At 35.3% G+C, this 12,395-nt stretch overlaps 1 protein-coding gene across 1 annotated transcript; it reads left to right on the top strand.

The window, feature by feature from the left end:
* The first annotated feature begins 723 nt into the window (after positions 1 to 723).
* Positions 724 to 1,581, top strand: LOC109187905 (protein FAR1-RELATED SEQUENCE 2-like). The gene has a single exon (XM_019338310.1). The coding sequence runs from the start codon at positions 724 to 726 to the stop codon at positions 1,579 to 1,581; it is 858 nt and encodes a 285-aa protein (XP_019193855.1).
* The last annotated feature ends 10,814 nt before the right edge of the window (positions 1,582 to 12,395 follow it).

Raw genomic sequence — 12,395 nt, 5'->3', positions numbered from 1 at the left:
AATTATTAATATGCATGACATGTGTAATTTGTTGATAATTAATTTGGGTGGGGTACTATACTACTATGTGCTTTTAAAGTTAATAAAATGTTGTACTATCTATTAGCATGTTTAAATAGTACTTTGTAGTTAATAAAATGTTGTGTCTGCCATAATGTGTTATGAGTCATAATCCTTGTTCGTTGACGTGATATGAGCAAGTATAGCCTGGTTTTTGTTCCCTTCACTGGAGTGGACCATCACAAGAAATGCATTACATTTGCTATAGGGTTAATATCTAAGGAAGATGTAAAATCGTATGCCTGGCTGCTTGAGAATTTCAAGAAATGCATGGGGCATGTGCCGCAGTTGACCGTGACCGATCAAGATCCCGCCATGAAGAGTGCCGTTGCACAGGTGTTTGAATCAACTCGCCATCGTTTCTGTATGTGGCATATCATGACCAAGGTTAGCGAGAAGGTAGGGTCAACATTGGCAAAGAACGAAGAGTTTCGTGGGGCATTGAATGCTATTGTGTGGAATGAGAAACTTAAAATTGAAGAGTTCGAGGTTAGGTGGCATGATGTTATGGAGAAGTACGGACTTAGTGAGCACAGATGGTTCAAGCAAATGTTTGAGGTACGTGAACTTTGGATTCCTTCATATTTCCACAACGTCTTCATGGGAGGGTTATTACGAACTACATCACGGTCAAAAGCATAGAATAGTGTATTCGGGAGTTACATGAGCCAACACGCAAGCTTAGTGGAGTTTTTCTTGCACTTCGAGGTGGCAATAGATACCCAGCGGCATAAACAAGCAAAGCTTAATGCGGATTGTGAAAGTAAGTTTCCAGAGATGAAAACCCCGTTGAAGATCGAGCGGCATGCCGCAGCTATTTACACCATAGCTATTTTTTATGATGTGCAAGTGGAGATTCATGCAGGGTGTGTCACGTCCCGAATCGTATCTAAGACGAGTGAGGACGATTCTATACACTTCGTGGTTGAAGATGGTGATGGGGGATTATTCGATGTGTACGCGAATAATGATGACTTGTCATTTGATTGCTCATGTCGAATCTTTCAAAGGGTTGGGTTGTTGTGCAGGCATGTGTTTGTGTTGTTAAAGGATTCCCGCGTAGACATCATTCCGCCGCAATATATTGTTGCAAGATGGACTCGAGCCTACAACAGCGAGGTGTGTAGGGAGGACAACATAGGTGTTGTTACGGATGCAAATTCTGCACTCACGCAAGTATGGAATGAGTTTTACAATTGTATCGGTCGTGCATGTGGAAATACCGACCGCCTGTTGGAGTTGGCAACATTATTGAAAGCTCATAGTGAGACATCCACAAATGGAAACCCGGCTATTACCCCAAGTACTGCTAAGGTAAGTGTTATCCATTCGTTCTGTGGCTCGCCAACGTCAGCCGATCAGGTTGTTCGGCCACCTAATATTGCTAAGAATAAGGGGTCTGGGAAGCGATTGAAATCGACAAGAGAGAAGATTGCCGAGAAAGCAACTGAGGCTAAACGGTTGTGTAGGACTTGCAAGCAGTTAGCGCACCATGATAGTCGTAATTGCCCCGAGGCGTAGGATCTTTTTGTTCGTCATAGTTTATTTCCGTTATTGTTGAATTTGATAATAAACAGTGACTTTGTATTCTCATAGTTTATTTCCATTACATGTTATTAGCTTTTGGGGTAGAACTTTCGTTGGTCATATTTTATTTTCGTTATTGTTGAATTTGATAATAAACAGTCACTTTGTATTTTCATAGTTTATTTCCATTACATGTTATTAGCTTTTTGCTTACCTTTTCTGAAAAGAAAGGCTTCCATGTGTCGCTCTCAGATATATTGAATTATACAATGTACATTAATTTCACGTGAGCAATCCAGAACTTTACCTATCCGTAAAATTGGGCATCAGGCCAAGCATGATTGAACTTGAGAATTATGGTATCAAAATATTAAAATCCAAAAGGCTGAGATGAAAACTAAAGTAATATCTATCTCATATCTCTCTGTATTCTTCAAAGCCTTCATTGCACTTGACCTTTCAACAAAGTGAACAAAACCATATTTGCTGTTTTCCTGTTCTGCTTTAGCAGGAGGTAGAACGACTTTGGTAATCTTTCCATGATGTTCAAATAACTCTTTCAGCTGATCCTGAGTAACATTTTTGGGCAAGTTCTTTACATACATTGCTTTAACCTGTAGGATAGCAAATCCATTGTCACCCACTTTGACCCTGCATGAGTGTGTTTCTACTTGCAAATAACAAGTCTAGTTCAGATCAAACCAGAAGGCCACTTTTTAACACGGCAAATGAATAAGAGTACAAGATTACTTTAGAAATCACACAAATGAATGAAGCTGTATAACTCGAGATTTTCTTCAACATATCAAATGAATGAAGCTGCATAAATATAGCAGATTCACACTTACGACACTGCTGGAAATATCGCGTTTTCCGTCCAACGTTTGTTGGACGGAAAACGCGATATATAGGTCGGAAACGACCTTTCCGTCCAACATACCGACCGAAACGAACGTTCGGAAAAACCATTGTGGGAAATTCCGTCCAACTACGGGTTTTCGTCGGAAATAGCGTCCAACGAACAAAAAATGGACGGAAATTCCGGATAGAATCCCACCATTTTAAAACGTGGGAATTTCCGTCCAATTTTTTATGTTGGTCGAAAGTTCTTACCAACGTTGGACGGAAAATGAGCATATCATATTTTTGTATTTTCCTTCCAATTGTTGGACGGAAATTCAGACGAACTGTTGGATGGAAATATCAAGTACTTAATGTTATAAATTTCCTTCCAACTGTTGGTAGGAAAATCTTAAATCATATTAAATATTTTTATTATTTTTATATTATCATAATTTTATTTATACCTATTATTATAAATTATATCATCAACAAATTAACGAACACACTAAATTTCAAATTGAATATATATATATATATATATATATATATATATATATATATATATATATATATATATATATATATATATATATATTGGAAATTTTACATTTATTAATAAAACTTTCAAAGTCTATACAAAGAGCTCAAAAGTGACTCTGCAAACTAACTCCAAATCTTACAACTAAGCTACTAAAATGGCACCAAGTGCCTTATGCATTCGTGGGTGCACCTCAGCCGTGCAAGGCATCCAAGGAGTCCCCCTCCTACTAAAGATTGAGCATCGCGGTCAAAGAAGGATAGGACTCTCAAACTGAGCAATGGCCTCCCTCACCCACCCTCACACCAACACACCTCCTTCTGTTCACATCTTACCCCTAACACACATCATCAAACCATTTCATTTTTCAATTCTTCTCATTTTTTCTTTTTTCAACATGCTTATGCATTGATTTTTTTTTCTTCAAAATTTCAGAATTGTTTCCTCCAACCAAAGCCAAGCCCCTATTTACCCACCCCACCAGACCAAGTGGATGCAGTCAAATAGGCAGTCCCACCTCATCAGCAGACAAAGGTTCATGCAGCTCAATCTAATGCAGCTCAATCTCAGTAATAGGGGAACCAAGTCTCCCTTTGCACAGCTGAGCTTCAATCACAGAAACATAAGCTACCTGCAAGCCAAGTAAATAGCATACAAGACTTCATTTCTGCAACTAAGCAATAGTGCAGATCAGTCACAAATCTAGGTTAGAGTGGCCTTATACTACCACTGTTCCAGGGGCCATATCCCCTCTAATCATCCTTGTCATTCCAGCAGCACATAATACCTTTTGAAAATATATTTAAACATCAAAAAAACATTTACAACAAAAATATAGTCATATTCATATTACTTCGAACAACATGCTATTTTCATACACCATAAACATGTTAGGAACACGAACAAGCATGTACGAGTTTCTCCCATCAAAAAAAGCATGTGCTAACTTAATGACTTCATAACAAAAGAGAGGCTAGCACTGTCTAAAAAAAACCTAAACCTACCTTTACTAACTACTAGGTTAGGGAGTTATATTGTGCTTAACCACTAAAAAATACATAGCAGTAAGAACATTACCATACACCAACAAAAAGTTATGAAAATATATACCGCTTAATCTTCATCACTTGGTGCTTGTGTTTCATCATTGGTTGAAGTAGAGTTGTTTACATTCAAGGAGGCTAACCATTCAGAATTTGGACTGAACTGTGAAAATATAGCACCCATCTTATCAACCTACTCCCGGAACATCTTGTTCTCTTCCCTAAACATCATGTTCTCTTCCCGCATTTGTTGAATTTCTGCTATCAAAGCTGCATTGGAAGATGACACTCCTGATTGAGAATTTGATACCCTTGAAGCCTCCGAGAAGTAATGTTGAGTAACTGAGCCAAACCCATATACATAGCCTCCTCTCTTTACACCGCCGGTGGCCTCCAACCACAACTGTGCATTCGATACATTAGACTGAGTGTGTTGTAAGTCATTCGCTGTATCCTATAGAATAAGACAAAACATGTTCATCTACTAAAATAATTTCATGTGATAATTAGAATAGAAGTAATAAGAAGAATATTTCTTACAACAACTTTCAGTGCTTTTCTACAAACATATGCTCCATTTCCATTTTTGCGCTTATGAGTGTGTTCATACAAGGCTGCATGACTTGGATCTTCTCCCAACTTTTCTTTCTATTCAAGAACAATATACAAAATACACAACATACTCAGTATAATATTATAGGATAAACTATATTAATTATTTTCAAACTTAATGTTAGATGAATAAGGGTTGTTAGAGTTACATTAATTATTTTCAAACTTACTGTTACTGAATTTTGAATCCTATGGCTAGTAGTCTTTCAACCAATGTATAAATAAGCCTTCTACTTGTACAGCAATATATGAAATACACATACTGTTCTGGTATTCCTACACTTAACACTTACCAATATTCTACGATGCTCAGTCATTGGAATAGAACCACAACTGTGAAGTGATGCACCTAGTCCGCCGCAGTCTGAATTTTTATTCTTCTTGTTTTTTTCGAAGAGCTTTTTGAAATCCTCACTCTCCCAAATGCGTATTAAGCCAGCCATCACGTCATCTGAAATCCAGTCTGGTTTGGTTCTATTTTTAGCCAAGCCCTCACGAGCTTCTCGAAGATGGTCTGAAAGCAACTTTGCACCTTTTTTTTGAAAGATGCGGCGAACAGTATCCTCCTCCAATGGATCCCAACGATTCTTTTTCTATTGACAATAAAAATAAATTCAAAGTCATGAATGTTTTGTAAATTCTGCAATTGAGTCACAAAAAGAAGTGACTTCACATTCACATTCCGAGGATCTGCTGCAAAGTCGGGATACTGAGTATCAAAGTATTTCCACGCTTCACCATCTGAAGGATGACACATAATACCTGGTTGACGGCGATTTTCATAATGCCACCTCATGTGCTCAGCAGAACTTTGTGATGCATACAATCGTTGCAATCTAGGGATGAGAGGCAAGTAATGCATCCTTTTCTTAGGAACTTCTTTCCCACGAGCACAAGTAGGCGGTCGTGGTTTAAACCGAGCCTCGCCACAAAACTTACAATGTCGCTCATTGATATCAGACTTATAGTACAACATACAACTATTAACACAACAATCAATCTTTTCATGATCAAGCCCCAGCTTTGAAATCAATTTCTCTGAATCATAATAACTAAATGGCACTCGATTATTTGGACCCATTATATGCTTATTGTACTCAAATATTTGATCCATTGCTAGCTGTGGAATGTTAAAAGTTGCCTTTATATTCATCATCTTCAATGCATATGACAACTCTGTTTCATCAACACAACCAGGTGACAAAGGTTGTCTAGCCGTGTTTAATAAATCATAAAAGTTTTGTGCACTTGTATGTGGCTCTTCTTCTTGGTTATTTTCCACATGAAATGGAATAAATGATGAACCACCTACATCAAACACCATTGTTTCATATTGATTATTTTCGTTACGTGTCTCCAAAACTTGCTCGTTTACTGTAGGAATAGGTTCACCATGACAAGTCCATACCCAATAATACGGTTCAAATCCTTTCTTATACAAGTGAACACGGACATCATCAGCAGATAAGTGTACTCTATTCTTGCATTTACTACATGGACACCTAATTGTATTTGTCAACTCGTATACAAAAAGCGTACATGCATACTTAACAAATTGCTCAACACCAGCTAAAAACTCATTAGTGATTCCCCTCTTTCCAGGTAACAATCGATTATACATCCATTTTCGATGTTCTGGTATACTTTCCATATATACCTAGTAATTAAAGTACAAATATCTCAAAATCACAAATATATATAATAAAAATGTTTAATCTATATATTAATAACACTACACCACCATATTAATTTTGAAGCTATAATATATATATATATATATATATATATATATATATATATATATATATATATATATATATATTGAAGCTTCTAAATTAACATGCTTGTGGATAATTATTGCAATACAACTTCAATTCCATATATAATAGATTAATGTAATCTAATAGTTATTACAATTTGATTATATAATGTTAGTTTGTTAGATAACGTACAGTTAAATATTATTTAATCTAAAAATGGTTAGGAAATTAGAGAACTAATAATTAATTAATATTAATCCACATATATATATATATATATATATATATATATATATATATATATATATATATATATATATTTATATAACTCAATTAAAATATATACAATCATGATAAAAAATAATAATAATAGCATTGCAAGAGTATATATATCCATTTAAAAAAATATAAACACAAATTAAAAGCTATTATACCCAAATCATACCTGAATTTGGAATACACTTCGTTGGAAATCACTCTTTATGTTGTTAATAACCCATGAAGAAGCAAGAGAAGAGAGTAATGAAGAAAAAAGTTTAAAAAAAGTGAGCTGAAATACGCAGGGCAGATATGAATACTGTTATTTCCGTCCAACGTTGTTGTTGGACGGAAAAAATACCTACCACATTTACTTCTCACCTACCCGTCAATTCAAATTTACTGACCATTAATATATATTGAACGGAATTTCCGTCCAACATCCAGGTAGGAAGGAACTACCGTCCAACTTTCCGTCCACACAACTTCACTGGCGTAAAGTCGAGATTTTTATTACATTACCGTCCAACATTAATGTTGGACGGAAATGTTGGACGGAAAACGCGAGATTTCCAGCAGTGCGAATTCAACACAGAATTTAAGTAACTTGATGAAAACTGGTTTACCTCAAATAGAAGAGGGAAACAACAAGATAAGAGAGCATACAGACCTTCAACAAGTATACTTTAATAACGCCAAGCCCAACCATGTTTACCACCTTCTTCATCTCTTCCTCCCCTAGTTTCTAGGAACATTACCAATGAATAACCGATGCTTTTGCTTGAGCTGGAGAACAATTTACATTTTCTTCCCTGATAAAAGAGTAGAGTTTTTACTTTTTAAACTGTAAAACATGAGAACCATATCTTAGTGGCGTGGGGTTTGACTCGGGATTTTCATTTTACAGTATTAGAAAATAAATTTCCAAGTCGGCACGGTGACTGCCCGCCAAAATAAAAATAACAGAAAACTTCTGAGAAAATGGAGAGTTCGAGTTCGTGAAGGATATACATGATGTAATAGCTAAATTGTTTCCGTGTTTAAAAAGATAACAAAAACTAGAAAAAACGTAATTAACCACAATAAGGGGCACACACAATGACCCTAATGCCCCTTTCTCACTTTTTAGTTGATAAAATAATTCCAAATCAGCGCCAATTCCATCTAAAAAAGAATAAATATCAATCGTAGATCAACAACAATCTAAGGCTACTAAGATTTCCTAGTTCTCAACTAAGGGATGGTTCTCACTTGAATGCACCCCCATCCCCTATATATATATATATATATATATATATATATATATATATATATATATATATGTGTGTGTGTGTGTGTGTGTGTGTGTGTGTGTGTGTGTGTGTGTGTGTGTGTGTGTGTGTTTATTTACGTACATATGTGTATATCTCTATAAAAATTATTATTGTTATTATTATTATTATTATTATTATTATATAAAATATATTTTATCTTTATAAACATGTATCATTAAAAAATATAAACATAAGTGAAAATCTTCTTCTTTCTTTCTTTAAATTCATAATCCTAACCTCTCAATCCATGTTGATACAATCCTTGCAGGCACATACGATTCCTTTACTGGGGCCAAGTAACTCAGCGTCCCCATTGATCCAATCCACAACCTCTTTTGCATCCGTACGGATCCAAAGTTTTTTTACCTTCCTATCCCAAGCTCATTGAAGGCAGAATACACCGCCCTTCTGCCTAACGCATCCTGTGCAATGTGGAGAGATGGAGGAGAGTTCTCCCTGTTGATGGCGCGTGTATCTTATGCCCCGAGGTTGATGCAGATGCTGATCATATTGTAAGGAAATGCTGGAAGGCTAGGGAGGTCTGGGAGCGTCTGATTCCTATCTATAACCGCGTGCAATGGGAAGGTGGCGACTTCGCGGGGTGGATCCTGCGCAACATTGCGATGAAGTCGGACTAGAGTGCGTTCTTTGCTACAACATCTCTCGAGAGATTTGTTTCAATTGGGCAAAGGGCATGCAACGATTCAATTCGGTTGGTGTTACAATTATGCAGTAGTAAAATTACTTTTTTTTTTTGTTTCTATTTCTAAGTTATTTCTTGTGGAGAAATTACTTTTCATATTGTATTTTTATTTGTAATTATGAAATTAATTACTATATATAAAAATAGTCTATTAAAAAGCAGGATATTTATTTATATAATAATTATTTCCATATGAACGTATGTAACTGTCAATTTCAGAATTACATATAGGTATAATATGATAATATTATATGTATATATTATTATATACATATATATTATTCCAAAAAAATATACATATATATCGTACATCATATATAGTTATTAGGATCAGATTTAAAAATGATATATATAATTGGGTAGAATAATTTAATTATATATATTAATTTAAAAATAACCTATGAAAAGGTTTGGAATGATATAATAAATTATTTTAAAATTATTTGGCAGAATGTCACAAAAGTCTCCCTGCAATTAGGAATTTTTATTTGTAATTATGAAATTAATTACCATATATAAAAATATAAAAATAAAAATAATCTATTAAAAGGCAGGATATTTATTTATATAATAATTGTTTTCATATGAACGTATGTAACTGTCAATTCCATAATTACATATAGGTATAATAGGATAATATTATATTTATATATTTTTATATACATATATATCGTACATCATATATACTTATTAGGATCTTATTTAGGAATGATATATATAATTGGGTAGAATAATTTAATTATATATATATATATATATATATATATATATATATATATATATATATATATATATATATATATATATATATATATATATATATATATATATAGGGGGGGGCCTTCAAGTAAGAACCCTTTATTAGGTAGAAACTTAAGAACTAATCCAAGCCGTTAAAATTTGCACAATCAAAGGTCTAGATAATTAGTCATTTTTATCTGGATCTTAAACATAATTAATTAAAAAGGGTAACACTGTAATTTTAGCCATCAACCAATTATAAACTAATATTATATTTGAATTCCTTCCAAGATTTTAGGACTTCAATGTAAGGAAACTAATTGGACTTAGATACTGCGATCTCATCTGTGATCACCGTACGAGAGGTTTCGGAGATCGACGAAGAGAAGATGTCAACCAGTGGCGGATCAAGAAAATTTGTTCAGTGGGGGAGAAATATTAAAACAAAAATAATAACTTAAAAAAGATGAAATAGTTAAGAAGTTAGCCATAAACATTATTCGATATGAGCACAAAATAAAAAAAATATTTATAACAAAATATGAAATATATAATTAATTTGGTAAATAATTCTAATAAAAACACATTATAAATTACACATCTTATTATGACTAGAAAATACATTATAAATTACACATATGAAGTTTGCCATAAATATTGTTAAATATGAGCTCCAAAAAAAAATATTTATAACAAAATATAAAACATAATTAATTTAATAAAATAATTCTAATAGAGAACACATTATAAATTATACATCTTATTATTAATAGAAAACACTTTATAAAAGTATACACATATATTTTGGAATGCCCACTGTTATTCAAATAGCGCTGTTACTTTTGACGCCACATAAAATAACCATACGTGTGTTGTGATTAGAGAGAATCGAACCCCCGTCCTTCCACAAAAAAACACACCTGCTCTGCCAACTAAGCTAAATTTAATTATGTTAATATTAGCTATTTTATTTTACTTATACTAAATCTTGTACTATATATACATACATATATACATACAAGGGTTATATATGAGGTGGGGGTGGGGTGAGTGGGGGCAGCTGCCCCCACTGCCCCCACACTGGGTCCGCCCCTGGATTGTCAACGGCATCCGCTGCAGAATGATGGCAAGTGGTGACACTGAAGGTAAGTGTAATAATTGTTCGTCGTTCATATGCATCATTCAATTCTGAGATGAGTTTGAATACCTCTACGCATGCACAAACAACTGCATGAGGTGTGCTGGTATGTTGCAAGTGTTCTATATGTTCCTTTATGAGAGGAAGGTAGTACAATGGTTTATACATTGTGTTAGTCGATAGTCTGATTCTGCCGAATCCTTGGTAGCAGTTTTTGGGGGAGTCCTGACGGCTCACACATGCCATCTTAAGTGCACACACTGGGGTGTTTCATCTTGGCAAACACACACAGTAGTTCTGCTTAGTATGGCACACACTGCGACACCCAAGTGCACAGCGCCCTCTGTCACAACAACCTGGGTTATGTGCACACATCAGTTAAGGAATGGGCACACGCGAAAATCACATCTACGATGAATGTATGTGCCTTTCTACATATCCCAATCTCTAATGCGCATGCTTATCGTGTGTGCACCTACGGGGTAAGTAATGTGTCAAACAAGTCTTTGGAACACTTATCACGTGCACCTAGGACCATACGGTTGTGCCATTTACCTTAACTAAATACTGTGTTGACATAACGTGTGTAAAGCTTCTTAGGTCATGACAGCTCATCAAGGAGTTCATCCGGGTGTACAGTGGACAACATGCCTCAAGAGGAAACAATAGTAGGGAAGAGCGATATCATACGTAGTTTCTGCGGATCTACACATCCTCCAACGTCGAAGTTCACCCTCCTGCCATTTCGAAGAACAAGGGGTTAGGAAAGCACCTGAAATTATCGAAGGAGAAGGAGATTCCAGTAGAACAAGCTGCTAAGGGAGAAAGAAAGTGTTGGACTTGCCTCAAATATGGACACCATGATAGCCGCAACTATTTGCTCCGCCAGAAGCCAACTTGAATCTTAGTTCTAGCTATTATTTCAACATTATAGTTATTTATTCATTTTTTATTATACTATTTGTAAATGAATAAATGTAGGGAAACTTGATTATACATGCTAATAAATATATTTATGGGTTAAATTGTGAGCATCTAATTGTTGCATGTTGTGTTTTTTGAAAAAACATAGTATAGTCGGTGTGCACCCTGGTGAAACTGAGTATGCCACTGTGTGTTGAATCAGTGTGCACTTCGGCTTACCTGTGAGTGAAATATAGTGAAGTATTACTATGGCCATGAAAAGGAGTGCACATTAGTTAATATGTGCGCAAAAAAACTCTTGCTCAAAACATCTTACAAAACCAGGCAGTCGATCTTCCTTTTGGTGTGCACTGTTGGGGTAATTGTTGTGCCATAACATTCAAACTCTTAGCGGCTCGAAATGTGACTCAAAAGTTGGTGAGCCCCTGAGTTATTGCTTTGTGTGCCAATGTGTGCAGTGTTACTGACAGAGTGAAGCCTCACCAACCAGGACCAAGTGTTGCATCATGGTGTGCACTTAGGGTTCAAGTGTGTGCCATTATGCACATAAATTGGTTCTGTAGGCAAATGTGTTGAAGAAGTAGGTGTGCACATGTGTTAAGTGTGCCATAATGTGACACGTTTTTGTGATCATGAACTATCGTGCACTTATGTTGATCGATGTGTGCCATTATGTGCTAAAATTCTATTCAAATTTATCCACATGGATTAGGTACATGTAATACACCTAGGTGTGCACCTGCCTTTGAAAGCTGGTGCCATCACAAAGAGATTGACAGTGTTCTTATTTGCAATGAGTCGGGAAATAGCATTCTGCACTAGAATCGTGTTCACGCTGTGTGCAATTGTGCATACGTAATAAACTGAGTGTGCCATAACGCTTTGGGTGTGCCGAAATGTAGCTAGGAAACTGATATACTGAAAGAACGGAATCC

Source organism: Ipomoea nil, unplaced genomic scaffold, assembly GCF_001879475.1.
Source record: "Ipomoea nil cultivar Tokyo-kokei standard unplaced genomic scaffold, Asagao_1.1 scaffold0191, whole genome shotgun sequence".
In the NCBI taxonomy this organism is placed as follows: domain Eukaryota; kingdom Viridiplantae; phylum Streptophyta; class Magnoliopsida; order Solanales; family Convolvulaceae; genus Ipomoea; species Ipomoea nil.
Note: the sequence above shows the minus strand (reverse complement) of the source record. Positions and strands in the feature narration are given on the sequence as shown.